This window comes from Lithobates pipiens, unplaced genomic scaffold, assembly GCF_037356315.1.
Source record: "Lithobates pipiens isolate NorthernLeopardFrog02 unplaced genomic scaffold, aLitPip1_a1.2 Scaffold_8, whole genome shotgun sequence".
NCBI classification, from domain to species: Eukaryota; Metazoa; Chordata; class Amphibia; order Anura; family Ranidae; genus Lithobates; species Lithobates pipiens.
The window spans coordinates 646,387,521-646,410,028 of record NW_027507903.1 but is presented as its reverse complement, the minus strand read 5'-3'; the positions used below and the strand labels follow the sequence as shown (position 1 = coordinate 646,410,028).

Below are 22,508 nucleotides of genomic sequence, written 5' to 3'. Positions count from 1 at the left end.
AGACAGATCTAATGTGCACCAGTTGTGCTACCAAGACTGGTATCTTCTTGCAAATGGTGTGATCTTAGAAAATATAAGGTACTGAAGTTGTCACCATTTCACAGGCACACGCAAAGTTAAGGTTTGACATGCACCCTCAACCCCCTCGCCTGAGCCCCAGTTCATGCACCCTCAACCCCCTCGCCTGAGCCCCAGTTCATGCACCTTCAACCCGCTCGCCTGAGCCCCAGTTCATGCACCTTCAACCCGCTCGCCTGAGCACCAGTTCATGCACCTTCAACCCCCTCGCCTGAGCCCCAGTTCATGCACCTTCAACCCCCTCGCCTGAGCACCAGTTCATGCACCTTCAACCCCCTCGCCTGAGCCCCAGTTCATGCACCTTCAACCCCCTCGCCTGAGCACCAGTTCATGCACCCTCAACCCCCTCGCCTGAGCCCCAGTTCATGCACCTTCAACCCCCTCGCCTGAGCACCAGTTCATGCACCTTCAACCCCCTCGCCTGAGCCCCAGTTCATGCACCTTCAACCCCCTCGCCTGAGCCCCACTTCCTACACCTTCAACCCCCTCGCCTGAGCCCCAGTTCATGCACCTTCAACCCCCTCGCCTGACCACCTCAAGTTCTGCACTTTCAGATCAGCAACCCAAAATCCTTGTAACCTTCAGAAAGGTAAGGATTTTACATTCTACCAGGAAGAGGAGGATAGGCAGGTCAGCTTCTCTACATATAAAATGGTGGCAGATGCAGGGGGGGCCCCTACACTGATACCAGGAGGAGAGCCGACACCTGAACACCGACATCAGATGGGTCTCTGTGCAATCTTTGAAGTTCAGTGGGATGAGGGAGCAGAAGGACAGGCAAATGCTTGTCACGCATTTCCAATAAAGCAACCTCGCATTGGTTTTTCTATCATTTGGCTGGTCCTCCACTCAACCCCGAACCTGCCTAGAATTGGAGAGAGGGATAGGCACACACAGTATCTTACAAAAGTACACCCCTCATTTTCATGTGACAACACTGAAGAAATGACACTTGTCTACAATGTAAAGTAGTGAGTGTACAGCTTGTATAACAGTGTCAATTTGCTGTACCTTCAAAATAACTCAACACACAGCCATTAATGTCTAAACCGCCGGCAACAAAAGTGAGTACACCCCTAAGTGAAAATGTCAAAATTGGGCCCAAAGTGTCAATATTTTGTGTTGCCACCATTATTTTCCAGCACTGCCTTAACCCTCTTGGGCATGGAGGTCACCAGAGCTTCACAGGTTGGCACTGGAGTCCTCTTCCCCTCCTCCATGATGACATCACAGAGCTGGTGGATCTTAGAGACCTTGCTCTCCTCCACCTTCCATTTGAGGATGTCCCACAGATGCTCAATAGGGTTTAGGTCTGGAGACATGCTTGGCCGGTCCATCACCTTTACCCTCAGCTTCTTTAGCAAGGCAGTGGTCATCTTGGAGGTGTGTTTGGAGTCATTATGTTGGAATACTGCCCTGCAGCCCACTCTCTGTAGGGAGGGGATCATACTCTGCTTTAGTATGTCACAGTACATGATCTGTCCCTCCCCAGTGCCGGCAGCACTCATGCAGCGCCAAACCATGACACCCCCTCCACCATGCTTGACTTTAGGCAAGACACTCGTCTTTGTCCTCCTCACCTGGTTGATTCCACACGCGCCTGACACCATCTGAACCCAATAAGTTTATCTTGGTCTCATCAGACCACAGGACATGGTTCCAGTAATCCATGTCCTTAGTCTGCTTGTCTTCAGCAAACTGTTTGCGGCTTTCTTGTGCATCATCTTTAGAAGAGGCTTCCTTCTGGGATGACAGCAATGCAGACTAATTTGATGCAATGTGCGGCGTATGGTCTGAGCACTGACAGGCTGACTTTCCCCCACCCCTTCAACCTCTGCAGCAATGCTGGCAGCACTCATACATCTATTTCCCAAAGACAACCTCTGGATATGACGCTGAGCACGTGACCTCAACTTCTTTGGTGGACCATGGCGAGGCCTGTTCTGAGTGGAACCTGTCCTGTTAAACCGCTGGATGGTCTTGGCCACCGTGCTGCAGCTCAGTTTTAGGGTCTTGGCAATCTTCTTATAGCCTAGGCCATCTTTATATAGAGCAACCATTCTTTTTTTCCAGATCCTCAGTTCTTTGCCATGAAGTGCCATGTTGAACTTCCAGTGTCAGTATGAGAGAGTGAGAGCGCTAACACCACATTTAACACACCTGCTCCCCATTCACACCTGAGACCTTGTAACACTAAGGAGTCACATGACATTGGGGAGAGAAAAAGGCGAATTGGGCCCAATTTGGACATTTACTCTTAGGGGTGTACTCACTTTTGTTGCCAACGGTTTAGACATTAATGGCTGTGTGTTGAGTTATTTTGAAGGTACAGCAAATTGACACTGTTATACAAGCTGTACACTCACTACTTTACATTGTAGACAAGTGTCATTTCTTCAGTGTTGTCACATGAAAAGATAGAAGAAAATATTTAAAAAAATGTGAGGGGTGTACTCACTTCTGTGATAAGCTGTATAATTAGATAGAGATAGATAGAGATATTATATATATATATATATATATATATATATATATATATATATATATATATATATATATATATATATATATATATCTATATCTATATCTATATCTATATCTATATCTATATCTATATCTATATATATATATATATATATATCTATCTCTATATATCTATCTCTATATATCTATATATCTCACAATGTCTTTCAGCCTCTGTGGTATTCAGTAACACGCAATATATATGCCCCGGGGTGATGCCGGAGTTGTGCTCAGTTTCTCACACTGGGTGTTGGTGAAAGATCATGTTAACGGCTGTCCGGGTGGCGGTGGGCGTGCCTTCCTTTCTGCTCCCTCTTGGGCTCTGGGTAAAGCAGCGGCCACGTCTTCCTTAAAACATGCAGTGCGGCTCCGGTCCATGAGCCAATCGAAGTGCAGCTCGTTCCCTAGCCATTCGATGTGCCGCCCACCCTGTCGCCTCTACAGCCAATGAAAGAACAAAGCGGTGCCGACTACTTGACCAATCTGGATGCAAGCGGATCACCCAAAGATTCCTGCACAGCCAACAGGAATCCTATGTGCACACACACAGCGACTAAAGCACCATTGGTTGCTAGGACATCGGCGGCCCTAGCAACCGATGACATCAAGTGCAAAAGGAGATGGAGAAGAGAGCGTGCGCAGGGGAGGAGGCGGAGAGAGCGCACACAGTGCCACCTCCGACAGGAATGGGTTGACAAGAGCCCAGGCGCGAGGACGCATTCTCTAGTTGCCATGGCAACCTGGCTCCTGGAATTTGTCGAGCCCTGCAATAATCCAGAGAGAAGCCGGCAGAGAGCGTTTTTTGCTGGAACCATTTTAAAGGGTTTTCTATCAGTTTGACATAACTTTCCATATCAAAAAATAAATAAAAAAATAAAAAGGATTTAGCAGCAGCAATACAGTGATAAAAATCAACAATATAAAATGTTTATATCAATGGGACACCTTCAAGGGTAGCGCAGCGATCAACATTGCTATTGAATTATTCTAACTTGTCATGGAAAGCCCCTCCCATCCCCCCACAATCAGGCAGCAGTAATACCTTGTTGGTGTGTTAAATGGCTGTTGGAACACGTCTTCCAGCTTCTCCAAGACTTCATCTGTCCCCAGCGGAATCAAACTGCCGTACGTTTGGAGGAACTGGTCCAGAATACCTGCCGGGAAGAGCAGCAGCCGTCATTTACATGGACAGTGATGGGAAAGCCACCATCTGAATTCTCCTCATTTTTTTTAGAAGGTGAATTACTCAGAATCCTCAAAACTATATATTTATGTGTTAGGGAAAAAACAAAACAAACACTTCATGCACAATATATAACCCAATTTTATTAGTAAAATATAAAAGATGTTACGCCGCTTAATAGATACCTAACATGTCTCTCTATGGAGACATCTGGAGCCTATAAGACTCCAGATCTCTCTTCTACCCTGGAACTGGTTATGTTTACATCTACCAGAGCCGCAAGTGACGCCCTGATGTCGCTTCTGACCTCCAAAGATCATAGAGATCATTGCATCGCCAGGGGAAAAGGGAAAGCGTCACAGGGAACAAGGGCGGGAAAGCGTCACAGGGAACAAGGGCGGGAAAGCGTCACAGGGAACAAGGGCGGGAAAGCGTCACAGGGAACAAGGGCGGGAAAGCGTCACAGGGAACAAGGGCGGGAAAGCGTCACAGGGAACAAGGGCGGGAAAGCGTCACAGGGAACAAGGGCGGGAAAGCGTCACAGGGAACAAGGGCGGGAAAGCGTCACAGGGAACAAGGGCGGGAAAGCGTCACAGGGAACAAGGGCGGGAAAGCGTCACAGGGAACAAGGGCAGGAAAGCGTCAGGGCCGGTTCACACTGCGGGCGATGCGAGGCGACACCGACTTGCCTCGCGGCGACTTGCAAATGACTTCTGTATAGAAGTCAATGCAAGTCGCCCCGAGGTCGCCCAAAAGTAGTACAGGAACCTTTTTTCTGAGTCGGAGCGACTCGAGTCGCTCCTCTCAGAACGGTTCCATTGTACAGAACGGGGGCGACTTGTCAGATCGCGGCGAGGCAAGTCGTGTCGCCTCGCATCGCCCGCAGTGTGAACCGGCCCTCAGGGGAACAAGGGCGGGAAAACAGTGGAGCAGCACAGGGGGAAGCAGTATAGTGAAAACAGCAGGAAAAAAGCGAACAGCACAGGGAAAATGGCGGGAAAGCGGCGCCGGAAAAATGGGCAGGAAAGCGGTGCCGGGAAAGCGGCATGCGGCTCAGGGGAAAAGGGCAGGAAAGCGGCAGGCGGCGCTAGGAAAAAGGGCGGGAAAGCGGCAGACGGCACAGGGGGAAAAAGCAGGAAAACAGTGGAGCATCATAGGGAAAACCAGCGGGAAAAAAAAGCGAACGGCACAGGGAAAAAGGACGGGAAAGCGGCACCGGGAAAAAGGGCGGGAAAGCGGCAGGCGGCACAGGGAAAAAGGCCGGGAAGGCGGCACAGGGAAAAAGGGCGGGAAAGCGGGGGCGGTAAAAGCGGCATGCGGCACAGGAAAAAAGGGCGGGAAAGCGGCACCCGGGAAAAAGCGCGGGTAAGTGGCACAGGGAAAAAGGGCGGGAAAGTGGCAGGCGGCACCGGGAAAAAGGGCGGGAAAGCGGCACCGGGAAAAAGGACGGGAAAGCGGGGATGGGAAAGCGGCACAGGGAAAAAGGGTGGGAAAGCGGCAGGCGGCACAGGGGAAAAAAAAAAACAGGGAAACAGTGGAGCAGCACAGGGAAAACCAGCGGCAAAAAAGCGAACGGCACAGGGAAAACCAGCGGCAAAAAAGCGAACGGCACAGGGAAAAGGGCGGGAAAGCGGCGCGCGGGGTAAAAAGGGCGGGAAAGCGGCGCGCGGGGTAAAAAGGGCGGGAAAGCGGCGCGCGGGGTAAAAAGGGCGGGAAAGCGGCGCGCGGGGTAAAAAGGGCGGGAAAGCGGCGCGCGGGGTAAAAAGGGCGGGAAAGCGGTGCGCGGGGTAAAAAGGGCGGGAAAGCGGCGCGCGGGGTAAAAAGGGCGGGAAAGCGGCGCGCGGGGTAAAAAGGGCGGGAAAGCGGCGCGCGGGGTAAAAAGGGCGGGAAAGCGGCAGGCGGCACAGGGAAAAAGAGCGGGAAAGCGGCGCCGGGATAAAAAAGGGAGGGAAAGCGGCAGGCGGCACAGGAAAAAGGGCGGGAAAGCGGCACAGGGAAAAAGGGCGGGAAAGCGGCACAGGGAAAAAGGGCGGGAAAGCGGCACAGGGAAAAAGGGCGGGAAAGCGGGGGCGGCACAGGGGAAAAAAAAGCAGGAAAACAGTGGCACAGCACAGGGAAAACCAGCGGCAAAAAAGCGAACGGCACGGGGTAAAAAGGGCGGTAAAAGCGGCATGCGGCACAGGGAAAAAGGGCGGGAAAGCGGCACAGGGAAAAAGGGTGGGAAAGCGGCAGGCGGCACAGGGAAAAAGGGCGGGAAAGCGGCACAGGGAAAAAGGGCGGGAAAGCGGCACAGGGAAAAAGGGCGGGAAAGCGGCACAGGGAAAAAGGGTGGGAAAGCGGCAGGCGGCACAGGGGAAAAAAAAGCAGGAAAACAGTGGCACAGCACAGGGAAAACCAGCGGCAAAAAAGCGAACGGCACGGGGTAAAAAGGGCGGGAAAGCGGCGCCGGGGTAAAAAGGGCGGGAAAGCGGCAGGCGGCACAGGGGAAAAAGGGCGGGAAAGCGGCAGGCGGCACAGGGGAAAAAGGGCGGGAAAGTGGCAGGCGGCACAGGGGAAAAAAGCAGGAAAACAGTGGAGCAGCACAGGGAAAACCAGCGGCAAAAAAGCGAACGGCACGGGGTAAAAAGGGCGGGAAAGCGGCGCCGGGGTAAAAAGGGCGGGAAAGCGGCAGGCGGCACAGGGGAAAAAGGGCGGGAAAGCGGCAGGCGGCACAGGGGAAAAAGGGCGGGAAAGTGGCAGGCGGCACAGGGGAAAAAAGCAGGAAAACAGTGGAGCAGCACAGGGAAAACCAGTGGGAAAGCAGTTTAGTGAAAACAGCGGTGAAAAAAAAATAAAAAATAAAAACGGCACAGGGAAAATGGCGAGCAGCACAACAGTGGCTTCACCAAATCTCCTGAGACTAGAAGTCAGAGGCGAAAAGTGCCAAGGCACCCGCACATGCCAGGAAGTGCAATATTTTTCAGGAGGACACAAAGGCATAGATTTCAGAGTAATGTTAACCACTTAAAGACCGGGCCTCTTAAAAACTTTTTTTTTTTTGCTAGAAAATTTTTTAGGACCCCAAACATACTTTTTTTTTTTCTAACACCCGAGAGAATAAAATGCCGGTCATTGCAATACTTTCTGTCACACCGTATTTGCGCAGCGCTCTTACAAGCGCACTTTTTTTTTTTAAATAAACTTTTTTGTATTAAAAAATAACAGTAAAGTTAGTCCAATTTTTTTTATATTGTGAAAGATGAAGTTACGCCAAGTAAATTGATACTCAACATGTCACACTTCAAAACTGCGCCCGCTCGCGGAATGGTAACAAACGTTTATCCTTAAAAATCTCCATAGGCGACATTTAAAAAAATTGCACGTTTTGCGTTACAGAGGAGGTCTAGGACTGGAATTATGTCTCTCGCTCTACCGATCGCGGCGATACCTCACATGTGGTTTGAACACCGTTTTCAGAATGACATAAAAAAAAAAAAGTGCCTTTAAGAGCTATGGGTGGAAGTGATGTTTTGACGTCACTTCTGCAATGGTATAGAGACAGGTGGCCCTCACTCATCTCCATACCTAGCCAAGACAAGGACGCGATTGCCTCCGCAGGCGGTTCAGGTAAGTGGCGGAGGGCACCGGATCGCGGCGGGAGGGGGGGCCCCCTCTCCCTCCACCGATAAAAGTGATCTCGCGGCGAATCCACCACGAAATACAAGCCCTACTTGATTTCAAGTGAAATGGAATTGCCCCAATCCTCCTTTTTTAGTTCCCCCTGCTGGCGCTCCTGGCTCCTCCCCTCAAATGCCTCGAATGCTTTATGGAGGAACTCGCCCGGGCTCGCTCCCGAACCTTGCCATCTATTGACACAGATGGCGGGACTTGACCATTGGTCGCTGCGTTTGATTGACAGCAGTAGAAACCAATGGCCTTTACCATGATCAAGCATGGCTCTGCATATATTCTTTTGACTGCTCGATACCCCCACCCCCACCCCCCCCCCTCCCAGGGTACCCCAAAACCATGGCACCTCTGCAGACAAGGGGGTGTCTTACTTTGTACGCAGGCCACGTGCTCTTCAGTCAAGGCTGGGACCTCCTTCTCTAGAGGCGGAGTGAAGTCTTCTTGTTGGTGGGGCCCGTTTGGAGCCAGGCCGTCTTCATTGTTGATACTGTAGACGTTGGTGATGAGGATGTTTTCGGGTTCTGCTGGTAGTGGAGAAAAGCCGTTGGGGATCCCGTGAGTAGGACCTGAGGAAGAAACCAATCCGAGGTGAGGGGTGGGGTGGATTCTGGGAAGTGTGCACCAAGATCATCAGGGCGATCCGCCACTTACCCGTCTCCTCCGCCTCCGCTATATGATTGGCCAGCGACTCTTCCTCCCTTGCAAATCTGTGTTGAGCCTTCCCCAGTTCCACCCCCACACTCCCCCCGCCTCCTTCTCTTCTTCGGCTCCCTGCCCGCCTCCTCCTCCCCCCCACACCCCAAAGTTTCCAGTAGAAGGGCAGTGCAACTGTCCGGTTGTAGAGGCGGCGGTACAGGGAGCGTAAGACGCGCAGCCGCACCCTCCGCCCCTTCCGCTGTCTGGGAGGCTGCCGGCATGCTTTGCGGAACTGAGGCTCCTCCTCTTCCTCCTCCTCCCAGCCATTGTCCTCCTTGAGCGGGAAGAGCTTGCTGTGTTTGCCCGGGGGCACCAGGTGGCTAGAGAAAGGGGGAAGATGGCGCTGGACGGGGGTGTGCCTCATCGCGGCGATCTGTAATGATACAGAAAAGATATTCAGATTACCCATACAAAACATCAAATCACACACAACAGCCAACATATCGGGGGAGGGGCAAATCCTGCACTAACGAAGAGATTTTTATGTGATGATAATATTATATTAGACCCTCAGTGTAACATTGCCCTACACACACTGCTTGTAATGTTCATACGTCCCCACACCACCAGTACGCTGCTTGTAATGTTCCTGAACACACGCAGGAGAAAGTAGCGAGTGTATCGCCGGGGTGGGGGGCGCGGGAGACCTCGGTGCTCGTAGTGCGGGTGACTCCAGCGAGTGTAGCGCGAGGGGGCGGAGAGGGCAAGAGCTCGGGGAGCGGGAGGTCTCGGCGAGTGGGTGAGGGGATCTTGCAGCAAAGGCGGGAGAGGTCGGCAAGCGTAGTGAGGGGGTGCAGGAGAGGTCGGCAAGCGTAGTGAGGGGGTGCAGGAGAGGTCGGCAAGCGTAGTGAGGGGGTGCAGGAGAGGTCGGCAAGCGTAGTGAGGGGGTGCAGGAGAGGTCGGCAAGCGTAGTGAGGGGGTGCAGGAGAGGTCGGCAAGCGTAGTGAGGGGGTGCAGGAGAGGTCGGCAAGCGTAGTGAGGGGGTGCAGGAGAGGTCGGCAAGCGTAGTGAGGGGGTGCAGGAGAGGTCGGCAAGCGTAGTAGGGGGAGGGGTGCGGGAGAGGTCGGCAAGCGTAGTAGGGGGAGGGGTGCGGGAGAGGTCGGCAAGCGTAGTAGGGGGAGGGGTGCGGGAGAGGTCGGCAAGCGTAGTAGGGGGAGGGGTGCGGGAGAGGTCGGCAAGCGTAGTAGGGGGAGGGGTGCGGGAGAGGTCGGCAAGCGTAGTAGGGGGAGGGGTGCGGGAGAGGTCGGCAAGCGTAGTAGGGGGAGGGGTGCGGGAGAGGTCGGCAAGCGTAGTAGGGGGAGGGGTGCGGGAGAGGTCGGCAAGCGTAGTAGGGGGAGGGGTGCGGGAGAGGTCGGCAAGCGTAGTAGGGGGAGGGGTGCGGGAGAGGTCGGCAAGCGTAGTAGGGGGAGGGGTGCGGGAGAGGTCGGCAAGCGTAGTAGGGGGAGGGGTGCGGGAGAGGTCGGCAAGCGTAGTAGGGGGAGGGGTGCGGGAGAGGTCGGCAAGCGTAGTGTGGGGGGGGGGGGCGGGAAAGGTCAGTGAGGGCGAGAGATCTCGGCAAGCGCAGGAGGGCAACTGGCGGGGGGGGGGGGGGGGGGGGGCTTGTGAGACATCACAACGCCTTAAGGTAGAACTACAGACAAAACATTTTTGAGCAAATTTTTTTTCCTGCCATCCGTGTCCCATTGGGGGGATTTCCCGTCACTTCCTGTCCCACAGCCAAACAGGAAGTGAGAGGAAATCCCTCCACAGTGAGGGAAGTACCAGAACTAGTGTCCCCATAGGAAGATTTCCCCTCTAATCCTGTTCTGGGGACAACCCAAAATTTGGGGATTTTTATTTTTACTTTCAATGATAATATTCAACGGGACAAGTAGAGGAGGGTGAATCTCCCCAACGGGGGCACAGACAGCAATAAAAACTGACAGGGGTTATAATCCCTCTCCACTCATCCAAAACGAAAAAAAAAAACAGTGTTCCCCACCCCCCATCTACACTCCATACACCCCCAGAGTACATAAAGGCTTATAAAGTACAACCGTCATTTCTTTATGAGTCGGCCCCAAAGGAACATTGAGGGTACAGTGCGACAGACAGATGTGGGGGGGTACAGTGCGACAGACCGATGTGGGGGGGTACAGTGCGACAGACCGATGTGGGGGGGTACAGTGCGACAGACCGATGTGGGGGGGTACAGTGCGACAGACAGATGTGGGGGGGTACAGTGCGACAGACAGATGTGGGGGGGTACAGTGCGACAGACAGATGTGGGGGGGTACAGTGCGACAGACAGATGTGGGGGGGTACAGTGCGACAGACAGATGTGGGGGGGTACAGTGCGACAGACAGATGTGGGGGGGTACAGTGCGACAGACAGATGTGGGGGGGGTACAGTGCGACAGACAGATGTGGGGGGGGTACAGTGCGACAGACAGATGTGGGGGGGGTACAGTGCGACAGACAGATGTGGGGGGGGTACAGTGCGACAGACAGATGTGGGGGGGTACAGTGCGACAGACAGATGTGGGGGGGTACAGTGCGACAGACAGATGTGGGGGGGTACAGTGCGACAGACAGATGTGGGGGGGTACAGTGCGACAGACAGATGTGGGGGGGTACAGTGCGACAGACAGATGTGGGGGGGTACAGTGCGACAGACAGATGTGGGGGGGTACAGTGCGACAGACAGATGTGGGGGGGTACAGTGCGACAGACAGATGTGGGGGGGTACAGTGCGACAGACAGATGTGGGGGGGTACAGTGCGACAGACAGATGTGGGGGGGGTACAGTGCGACAGACAGATGTGGGGGGGTACAGTGCGACAGACAGATGTGGGGGGGTACAGTGCGACAGACAGATGTGGGGGGGTACAGTGCGACAGACAGATGTGGGGGGGTACAGTGCGACAGACAGATGTGGGGGGGTACAGTGCGACAGACAGATGTGGGGGGGTACAGTGCGACAGACAGATGTGGGGGGGTACAGTGCGACAGACAGATGTGGGGGGTACAGTGCGTCAGACAGATGTGGGGGGTACAGTGCGTCAGACAGATGTGGGGGGTACAGTGCGTCAGACAGATGTGGGGGGTACAGTGTGACAGACAGATGTGGGGGGTACAGTGTGACAGACAGATGTGGGGGGTACAGTGTGTCAGACAGATGTGGGGGTACAGTGTAACAGACAGAATATAATTGGGGGGTACAGTGTAATAGACAGAATATAATGGAGGGGTACAGTGACAGAATATAATGGGTGGGGGGTGCAGAGACAGTAACATAAGGGGGGTTGTGTACAATCGGGGGGGGGGGGGGGGGTGAGTATATGAAAAGTATATTGGGGTGCAGGTACAGGTGGATATTTTGGAGTGCGGGGGATGGTCAGGCATCCTATACTTGGGAGGTGCAGTAGAGGTCGACCGATATGGGTTTTTCTCTGGCCGATATTTACAAATTGCGGCGGCCGATAGACGACAACGATTTTTTTGGGCCGATATGTTAGACCGATTCCCCCCCCCCCCCTTTCATCTCATAAAATCTAACAGACACCTCTCACACTGAGGTGTTTTTCAGGCGCTTTTGCAATTTGCAGTGGCGCATTTAACGCTAAAATGACGTTAAAACGCCGCTAAAACTAGCTGCGTTTCACCTGCTCCAGTGTGAAAGCAGCCTTCAGTAATAAGCGATACGGAAAATTTCTTACATTTAAACATTAAACAAAACAAACCTCCAATCAGTTCACTTGTATGTATAATTTAGAATAATAATAATAAAAAAAAAAAACTATATCTTAAATATTAAATACACAAAAATGGGTATCGAACTTTTGGATAAAAAAAAAAAGCTAACTTTACTGTTTTTTTTTTTTTATTCATTTATGTATTTTTTCCAAAAAAATTGCGTGTGAAAGGTCGCTGCGGAAATGCCGCGTGACATAAAATATTGCAACAACCGCTATTTTATTCCCTAGGGTCTCTGCTAAAATATATATAATGTTTGGGGGTTCCAAGTGATTTTCTAGCAGAAAACACAGGATTTTTACTTGTAAGCATCGGTTATTCTGAGATCTCCTCCACACACAGAGCTCAGCCCATTGAAGAAGAAGAAACTTTGTATCTGTAGATTCTTCTCTCAGACTTGGGAAGGGCTCAGAGAGGAGACACAGGAAGACTTCACACAACTTGCAGTGACTTCTATTACAGACGTCATTTGCAAGTCCCGCTGAAGTTTTAAATCTGCCTTTTTTTTTTTTATCAGCACAATCGGCCAATGGCGATGAATTAAAACCGGCCAGATATCGGCCGACCTCTAGGGTGCAGTACGGGGGGAGGGGAGCAGTATGAATATTGGGGGTGCAGTATGAGGGAGGGGGGAATACACATATGTATATTGGCATGCAGAGGTGTAAATTTGGGGGTGCAGACATTGGGGAAGGGGGTGCAGTATAGAGGAGTACACAGTGGGAGAGGGGGTGCAGTATACAGGGGTACACAGTGGGGGAGGGGGTGCAGTGTACAGGGGTACACAGTGGGGGAGGGGGTGCAGTGTACAGGGGTACACAGTGGGGGAGGGGGTGCAGTGTACAGGGGTACACAGTGGGGGAGGGGGTGCAGTGTACAGGGGTACACAGTGGGGGAGGGGGTGCAGTGTACAGGGGTACACAGTGGGGGAGGGGGTGCAGTGTACAGGGGTACACAGTGGGGGAGGGGGTGCAGTATACAGGGGTACACAGTGGGGAAGAGGGTGCAGTATACAGGGGCACACAGTGAGGAAGAGGGTGCAGTGTACAGGGGCACACAGTGGGGAAGAGGGTGCAGTGTACAGGGGCACACAGTGGGGAAGAGGGTGCAGTGTACAGGGGCACACAGTGGGGAAGAGGGTGCAGTATACAGGGGCACACAGTGGGGGAGAGGGTGCAGTGTACAGGGGTACACAGTGGGGAAGAGGGTGCAGTATACAGGGGTACACAGTGGGGAAGAGGGTGCAGTATACAGGGGCACACAGTGGGGGAGGGGGTGCAGTGTACAGGGGCACACAGTGGGGGAGGGGGTGCAGTGTACAGGGGTACACAGTGGGGGAGGGGGTGCAGTGTACAGGGGTACACAGTGGGGGAGGGGGTGCAGTGTACAGGGGTACACAGTGGGGGAGGGGGTGCAGTGTACAGGGGTACACAGTGGGGGAGGGGGTGCAGTGTACAGGGGTACACAGTGGGGGAGGGGGTGCAGTGTACAGGGGTACACAGTGGGGGAGGGGGTGCAGTGTACAGGGGTACACAGTGGGGGAGAGGGTGCAGTGTACAGGGGCACACAGTGGGGGAGAGGGTGCAGTGTACAGGGGCACACAGTGGGGGAGAGGGTGCAGTATACAGGGGTACACAGTGGGGAAGAGGGTGCAGTGTACAGGGGCACACAGTGGGGGAGAGGGTGCAGTGTACAGGGGTACACAGTGGGGAAGAGGGTGCAGTGTACAGGGGTACACAGTGGGGGAGGGGGTGCAGTGTACAGGGGTACACAGTGGGGGAGGGGGTGCAGTGTACAGGGGTACACAGTGGGGGAGGGGGTGCAGTGTACAGGGGTACACAGTGGGGGAGGGGGTGCAGTGTACAGGGGTACACAGTGGGGAAGAGGGTGCAGTGTACAGGGGCACACAGTGAGGAAGAGGGTGCAGTGTACAGGGGCACACAGTGGGGAAGAGGGTGCAGTGTACAGGGGTACACAGTGGGGAAGAGGGTGCAGTATACAGGGGCACACAGTGGGGGAGGGGGTGCAGTGTACAGGGGTACACAGTGGGGGAGGGGGTGCAGTGTACAGGGGTACACAGTGGGGGAGGGGGTGCAGTGTACAGGGGTACACAGTGGGGAAGAGGGTGCAGTGTACAGGGGTACACAGTGGGGAAGAGGGTGCAGTATACAGGGGCACACAGTGGGGGAGAGGGTGCAGTGTACAGGGGTACACAGTGGGGAAGAGGGTGCAGTATACAGGGGTACACAGTGGGGAAGAGGGTGCAGTATACAGGGGTACACAGTGGGGAAGAGGGTGCAGTGTACAGGGGCACACAGTGGGGGAGGGGGTGCAGTGTACAGGGGTACACAGTGGGGGAGGGGGTGCAGTGTACAGGGGTACACAGTGGGGGAGGGGTGCAGTGTACAGGGGTACACAGTGGGGGAGGGGGTGCAGTGTACAGGGGTACACAGTGGGGGAGGGGGTGCAGTGTACAGGGGTACACAGTGGGGGAGGGGGTGCAGTGTACAGGGGTACACAGTGGGGGAGGGGGTGCAGTGTACAGGGGTACATAGTGGGGGAGAGGGTGCAGTGTACAGGGGCACACAGTGGGGGAGAGGGTGCAGTGTACAGGGGCACACAGTGGGGGAGAGGGTGCAGTATACAGGGGTACACAGTGGGGAAGAGGGTGCAGTGTACAGGGGCACACAGTGGGGGAGAGGGTGCAGTATACAGGGGTACACAGTGGGGAAGAGGGTGCAGTATACAGGGGCACACAGTGGGGGAGAGGGTGCAGTGTACAGGGGTACACAGTGGGGAAGAGGGTGCAGTATACAGGGGTACACAGTGGGGAAGAGGGTGCAGTATACAGGGGTACACAGTGGGGAAGAGGGTGCAGTATACAGGGGCACACAGTGGGGGAGGGGGTGCAGTGTACAGGGGCACACAGTGGGGGAGGGGGTGCAGTGTACAGGGGCACACAGTGGGGAAGAGGGTGCAGTATACAGGGGTACACAGTGGGGGAGAGGGTGCAGTATGCATGCTCTGAGGTGCAGTATAGAGGGGTGCACAAGCTATCACACACAGAAGCGGGGGTACAGATTTGTACAGTGGGGGAGGGGAAGGTGGTGCACAGGATGTGACATTGGGGGGAGGGGGGGGTAACAAATTTGTATAGTGGGGTACACAGTATGTATGGTGGGGTACATACACTGTGGGGGGAGGGCATATGGTGGAGTGGGGGAGCACTATGCATAGTGGAGAGTGCACAGGATGTCACACGGAGGAGTAATATATATATATTTATATAGTGGGGGTGTGCTCAGTATATATAGTGGGGGTGCACACATGTGGGGGAGGGGTGCATAGTGTGTGTATATAGTGGGGGTGCATAGTATATATAGTGGGGGTACATAGTATATATAGTGGGGGTACACACGTGGGGGAGGGGTGCTCAGTATATATAGTGGGAGGTGTGCTCAGCATATATAGTGGGGGTGCACACATGGGGGAGGGGTGCTCAGCGTATATATAGTGGGGGCGCACACATGTGGGGGAGGGGTGCTCTGTGTATATATAGTGGGGGTGCACATGTGGGGGAGGGGTTCTCTGTGTGTATATATAGTGGGGTGCACACATGTGGGGGAGGGTGCTCTGTGTATATATAGTGGGGTGCACACATGTGGGGGAGGGTGCTCTGTGTATATATAGTGGGGGTGCACACATGGGGAAGGGGTGCTCTGTGTATATATAGTGGGGGTGCACACATGTGGGGGAGGGGTTCTCTGTGTGTATATATAGTGGGGTGCACACATGTGGGGGAGGGGTGCTGTGTATATATAGTGGGGTGCACACATATGGGGGAGGGGTGCTCTGTGTATATATAGTGGGGGTGCACACATGTGGGGGATGGGTGCTCTGTGTGTATATATAGTGGGGGTGCACACATGTGGGGGAGGGGTTCTCTGTGTGTATATATAGTGGGGTGCACACATGTGGGGGAGGGGTGCTGTGTATATATAGTGGGGTGCACACATATGGGGGAGGGGTGCTCTGTGTATATATAGTGGGGGTGCACACATGTGGGGGATGGGTGCTCTGTGTGTATATATAGTGGGGGTGCACACATGTGGGGGAGGGTGCTCTGTGTATATATAGTGGGGGTGCACACGTGGGGGAGGGTGCTCTGTGTGTATATATAGTGGGGGTGCACACGTGGGGGAGGGTGCTCTGTGTGTATATATAGTGGGAGTGCACACGTGGGGGAGGGTGCTCTGTGTGTATATATAGTGGGAGTGCACACGTGGGGGAGGGTGCTCTGTGTGTGTGTGTGTGTATATATATATATATATATATATATATAGTGGGGGTGCACACATGTGGGGGAGGGTGCTCTGTGTATATATAGTGGGGGTGCACACATGTGGGGGGAGGGGTGCTCAGCATATACAGTGGGTGCACACGTGGGGGGAGGGGTGCTCAGTATATATAGTGGGGGTGCACACATGTGGGGGAGGGGTGCTGTGTATATATAGTGGGGGTGCACACATGTGGGGGGGGGTACTCTGTGTGTGTATATATAGTGGGGGTGCACACATGTGGGGGAGGGGTGCTGTGTATATATAGTGGGGGTGCACACATGTGGGGGAGGGTGCTCTGTGTATATATAGTGGGGGTGCACACATGTGGGGGAGGGGTGCTCAGTATATAGTAGGGGTGCACACATGTGGGGGAGGGGTGCTCAGCATGTATGGAGGGGTGCACACAATGGGGGAGGGGTGCAGTACAGAAGGTCAGACACAATGGGGGGAGGGGGTGCAGTACAGAGGGGTACACACGGGGTGGGGGAGGGGTACACAGGATATATGCTGGGGGGGAGAGGGTAAGGCGGTGCACACACAATGGGGGAGGGGGTGTCTCGAACTCTCCCGCACAGGCTCTCGGTACTGTCAGGCCGGCGGCTCCTCCTCTCATCCCTCTCCCGGCGCTCCGGGTCTCGGCGCTCTCCTCTCTCTGGCGTCGTCGGTGGCGGGCGTCGCGGGGAAATGACGTCAGGGCCCTGACAGGCCGACGGAGCGGGTCACTATGGTAACGCCTCCTCCCACGCCGGAAGCGCCGCCACCTTGGGACTCCCGCGCCGCCGCTCAGCCGAGTATCCAGGAAGCGATCCTCCCGCCATCTTGGTGCTCCACAGGACGGCGGCCATCTTTGTACACCCGCCGACACCCTCCTCTCGGTTCAGGGCGGCCAAAAGTCAACATTTTCCGGTATTTTCGGTCGGCCGTAGCGGGAGCGGACTCTTACCGCGATATATCTTCCCTGCGTGAGGCGGAAGAAGCTCCGGAGAGCATCGGAGGCCTATATAGGTGAAGGCGCGGCCGCCATCTTGGTACACCCAGAAACCTGGCAGCACGTGCTCATTGTTCTCTGTCCTCCAGGTGCTCCACCTGAACTCGGCTCCAACCTCAACTGAACCCCCTTCACAGGACAGGGCAGTGCTCCAGGCTGAGCCACAATCACCAAGTGCCCCACCATTTATAACCTTTCCTCTCGACCCAACCCCCAGAGCGTCACTGCTAAATTCACGCCAGTGTACCAAGCAGTCCTGCAATATAATTCCATGGCCTGTGACCTTTTGCTATTAGTAACATTAACAAGTGCAATATTTTCCGCCACAAAATACCTCACTAGGCCGCTGTCGCCATGGTATTTTCAAAAACACAAAATGGTGTCCATGTTCTGTCACCATGGTAACCAGAGACGCTGCTTTATAATCCTGGGTCTGCGACCTTTTGCTATTAGTAACATCGACCACAAATACAATTTTTATCCACCACAGAATACATTACTAGACCGCTGTCGCTATGGTAATTCCAAAAACACAAAATGGTGTCCATGTTCTGTCACCATGGTAACCAAAGACACTGGGATAAAATCCCGGGCTTGCGGCCTTCCCTTGTTAATAACATCGATAAACATTCTAGTTTTTACCCGCCACAGAACACCTTACAAGGCCGCTGTCACCACAGTAATTCCAAGACTGCAAAATGGCATCCATGTTCTGTCACCATAGTAACCAGATACACTGCAATATAATCCTGGCCCTGTGACCTTTTGCTATTAGTAACATCCACCACAAATACAATTTTTATCCGCCATAGAATACATTACTGGCCCGCTGTCGCCACAGTTATTTCAAGAACACAAAAAGGCGTCCATGTTCTGTCACCATGGTAACCAGAGACACTGGGATAAAATCCTGGCCTTGTGGCCTTTCCCTATTAATAACGTCAAACAACCATTCCCGTTTTTATCCACCACAGAACACCTTACAAGGCCGCTGTCGCCACAGTATTTCCAAGAGTCAAAAATGGCGTCCATGTCCTATCACCTTGGTAACCAGAGACACTGTGATATAATCCTGGGCCTGTGACTTTTTGCTGTTAGTAATATGGATGACAAGTCTAATTTTTATCCTCCAGAAAAGACTACTAGGCCACCATCGCTACAGTAATTCTAAAGCCGCGTACACACGGGCGGACTGTCTGTCCAACTTAGTCCGCTGAAACACATTTCAGCGGACAGTCCGCTCGTGTGTGGGCTTCAGCGGACTTTTTCAGCGGACAGTCTGGCGGACTAAGTCTTTCGGAATTTCCGTAATACAGTCCGTCCAACTTTGGTTTCAGCGGACAGTCCGCTCGTGAGTAGGCTAGTTGGACGGACTAAGTATGGCGCATGCTCAGAAAGGATTTACACGGCGGAAGGTTGCATTGCTGAGTATTGGACGTCCTATTTCTAGTCCCGTCGTACGTGCTGTACACGTCATCGCGCAAGCTTTCAACGGACTGTCTGTTCATCGTGTGTGGTCAAGTCCGTTCATTCAAAAGTAGGACGGACTGTCCGTCGGATTGTCTGACGGACTTAGTTGGCCAGACAGTCCGCCCGTGTGTACGCGGCTTAAGAGTACAAAATGGCATCCATGTTCTGTCACCATGGTAACCGGTGTCACTGGGATAAAATCCTGGCTTTGTGGCCTTTCCCTTTTAATCACGTCAACAACCATTCCTGTTTTTACCCGCCACAGAACACCTTACAAAGCCGCTGTTGCCATGGTAATTCCAAAACCACAAAATGGTAACCAGAGACCCCTCGATATAATCCTGGGCCTGTGACCTTACGCTATTAGTAACATCGACCACAAATACAAAATACCTTAGTAGGCCGCTGTCGCCAAAAACACAAAAAAGGCATCCATGTTCTGTCACCATGGTAACCAGAGACCCTGGGATAAAATCCTGGCCTTGTGGCCTTTCCCTATTAATAACATCGACAACAATTGCCGTTTTACCATCAAATATATATATATATATATATATATATGTACACATTCTCACTGGGTGATCTTAAGGTGACAACAACGCTTACACATTCTACATCTATGGAGCAGCAGCGTGACTCTAATACAGGAAGTGTGTGTAAACCTGGGGACAGAAATGTCAGATGTTGTCACTCTGGTCCTTAGGTGAGGCACCTGAATTTGTTTGTTTTTCACCAGTCTAGGAACATTTTCAGCAAATACAGAGGAGATCTGTGCTGGATACTTCCTCTTGTAGCAAGTATATAAGATAATGTAAAGCAATAGCTGGGGGGGGGAGGGTCAAAGGGGTGACATGGGATGAATTTGGGTCACAGGGATGATATGGGATGAATTGGGGTCACAGGGATGACACGGGATGAATATGGGTCACAGGGATGACATGGGATGAATTGGGGTCACAGAGATGACACTGGATGAATTGGGGTCACAGGGATGACATGGGATGAATTGGGGTGACATGGGATGAATTGGGATCACAGAGATGACATGGGATGAATTGGGGTGACAGGGGTGACATGGGATGAATTGAGGTGACATGGGATGAGGTACAGGAGCACTGAGGTCACTGGAGGCCCTGGGGTCAGTCACAGGAGCTGTGGGGTCACTGGAGGTCCTGGGTTCAGGTATAGGAGCTCTGGGGTCACTGAAGGCCCTGAGCTTGGGTATAGAAGCTCCATGGTCACTGGAGGCACAGGAGTCAGTGGGGTCCCTGGAGTCACAGGGACACTAGAGGCACTGGGTCATTGGAGACCTGGGGTCCCTGAAGTCACAGGGATCACTGAAGGCCCTGGGTTCAGGAGCTCTGGAGGCACTGTTGTCATTGAAGGCCCTGTGGCCAGTCACAGCGGCTTTGGGGCCGCTGGAGGCCCTGGGTTCAGGTAGGGGAGCTTTGGGACCACTGGAGGTGTTGTGGTCACTGGAGCCACTGGGTCATTGAAAACCTGGAGTCACGGGTCACTGGAGGCCCTGGGTTCAGGTACAGGAGCTCTAGGGTCACCGGAAGCACTGTGGTGGACACAGGAGCTCTGGAGTCACTGAGGCACTGGAGTGGACACAGGAGCTTTGGGGTCAGATGTAGGAGCTCTGGGTTCATCACCGGAGACACTGGGGTCTGACATAGGAGCTCTGGGGTCACTGGAGGCACTTTTGTCAATGCAATTGCTGGAAGCACAGGGGTCAGATGTAGGAGCTCTGGGGTCACTGGAGACATTGGGGTCTAACCTAGGAACTCTGGAGTCACTGTTTGCACTTTTGTCAATGCAACTGCTGGAAGCACAGGGGTCAGATGTAGGAGCTCTGGGGTCACTGGAGACATTGGGGTCTAACCTAGGAACTCTGGGGTCACTGGAGGCATTTTTGTCAATTGCAATAGCTGGAAGCACGGGGGTCAGATGTAGGAGCTGTGGGGTCACTGGAGACATTGGGGTCTAACTTAGGAGCTCTAGGGTCACTGGAGGCACTGGGGTTAGATGTAGGAGCTCTGGGGTCACTGGAGACCCTGGGTTCAGGAGCTCTGGAGGCACTGTTGTCACTGGAAGCCCTGTAGTCAGTCACAGTGGCTTTGGGGCCACTGGAGGCCCTGGGTTCAGGTATAAGAGCTTTGGGGCCACTGGAGGTGCTGTGGTCACTGGAGCCACTGGGTCATTGAAAACCTGGAGTCACGGGGTCACTGGAGGCCCTGGGTTCAGGTACAGGAGCTCTAGGGTCACCAGAAGCACTGGGGTGGGCACAGGAGCTCTGGGGACACTGAGGCACTGGAGTGGACACAGGAGTTTTGGGGTCAGATGTAGGAGCTCGGGGTTCACCAGAGACACTGGGGTCTGACATAGGAGCTCTGGGGTCACTGGAGGCACTTTTGTCAATGCAATTGCTGGAAGCACAGGGGTCAGATGTAAGAGGCTAGGAGCTCTGGGGTCACTGGAGACATTGGGGTCTAACCTAGGAACTGTGGGGTCACTGGAGGAACTTTTGTCAATGCAATTTCTGGAAGCACAGGGGTCAGATGTAGGAGCTCTGGGGTCACTGGAGACATTGGGGTCTAACCTAGGAACTCTGGGGTCACTGGAGGCACTTTTGCCAATGCAATTGCTGGAAGCACAGGGGTCTAACTTAGGAACTCTGGGGTCACTGGGGTCAGATGTAGGAGCTCTGGGGTCACTGGAGACAATGGGGCCTGATGTAGGTACTCTGGGAGCACTGGAGACACTTGGGTCAGATGTTGGAGCTCTGGAGACACTGGGTCTGACATAGAATCTCTGCGGTCACTGGAGGCACTGGAGTCAGATGTAGGAGCTCTTTGGTCACTGGAGGCACTGGTGTCTGATGTAGGAACTCTGGGGTCACTGGAGACATAGGGGTCTGATGTAGGAACTCTGGGAGCACTGGAGGCACTTGGGTCAGGTGTTGGAGCTCTGGAGACACTGGGTCTGGCATAGAAACTCTGCGGTCACTGGAGGCACTGGGGTCAGATGTAGGAGCTCTTTGGTCACTGGAGACACTGGTGTCTGATGTAGGAACTCTGGATTCACTGGAGGCACAGGAGTCAGATGTAAGAGCTTTGAGGTCACTGGAGACACTGGGGTCTGACGTAGGAACTCTGAGGTCACTGGTGACACTTTTGTCAAAGGAATCATGGGAGACACTTGGGTTGGGCACAAAAGCTCTGGGGTCACTGGAGACACAGGAAATACTTCTTTGGTCCCTACCAATGTTAACAATCTACGCCCTATCTCCTTGCTCCCCTTTTCCTCTAAACTCCTCGAACGCCTGGTCTACAACCAGCTAAATGACCACCTCATTAAGAATAACCTTCTTGATCCCCTTCAGTCTGGATTTCACCCTCAACACTCCACAGAAACTGCTCTCCTAAAACTCACAAATGACTTACTAACAGCAAAAACCAATGGACACCATTGTGTACTCCTACTCTCCTACTTCTGGACCTTTTGGCTGCCTTTGATATGGTTGACCACCCCCTCAAAAAAAACCTTTTTTTTTCCTTTTTTTACGTTTTGGGTGGCGTATAGAAGGGCCATTGCTGTCTGTGACTCAACCTCTCCTGGTGTCTTCTATTGGGGACACCGGTCCAAGGATTTCACTTCACTTCATTGTTTTTCCAGCTATTCTTATGCCTGGTCACATGATATCCCGGGGCCCATCCTCTTCTTTTGAAGGTGCAGCGGTGGGCAGTCTTATGACAGGAGTGCCGTTCTCTTCAGTATTGTGCAGCAAGCCCAGGATGAAGTATTAGCACTAAGCCTCAAGGGG

The 22,508-nt window shown here is 53.4% G+C and overlaps 1 protein-coding gene across 2 annotated transcripts in view; it reads right to left on the bottom strand.

Moving 5' to 3' along the window:
* Positions 1–16,947, bottom strand: part of LOC143961667 (sentrin-specific protease 3-like) — a 47,945-nt gene extending 30,998 nt beyond the window's left edge. The window contains exons 1-4 of one of the 2 annotated variants that reach the window (XM_077470987.1): positions 16,798–16,947; positions 8,105–8,522; positions 7,825–8,019; positions 3,644–3,755 (exon numbers count right to left, since the gene is read on the bottom strand). In XM_077470987.1, the coding sequence (XP_077327113.1) occupies positions 3,644–3,755; positions 7,825–8,019; positions 8,105–8,513 (716 nt within the window). In that variant the 5' untranslated portion in view covers positions 8,514–8,522; positions 16,798–16,947. Of the gene's footprint in view, positions 1–3,643; positions 3,756–7,824; positions 8,020–8,104; positions 8,523–16,763 lie in introns of both variants that reach the window. The other variant, XM_077470988.1, reaches the window with a different exon arrangement.
* Positions 16,948–22,508: the final 5,561 nt, after the last annotated feature.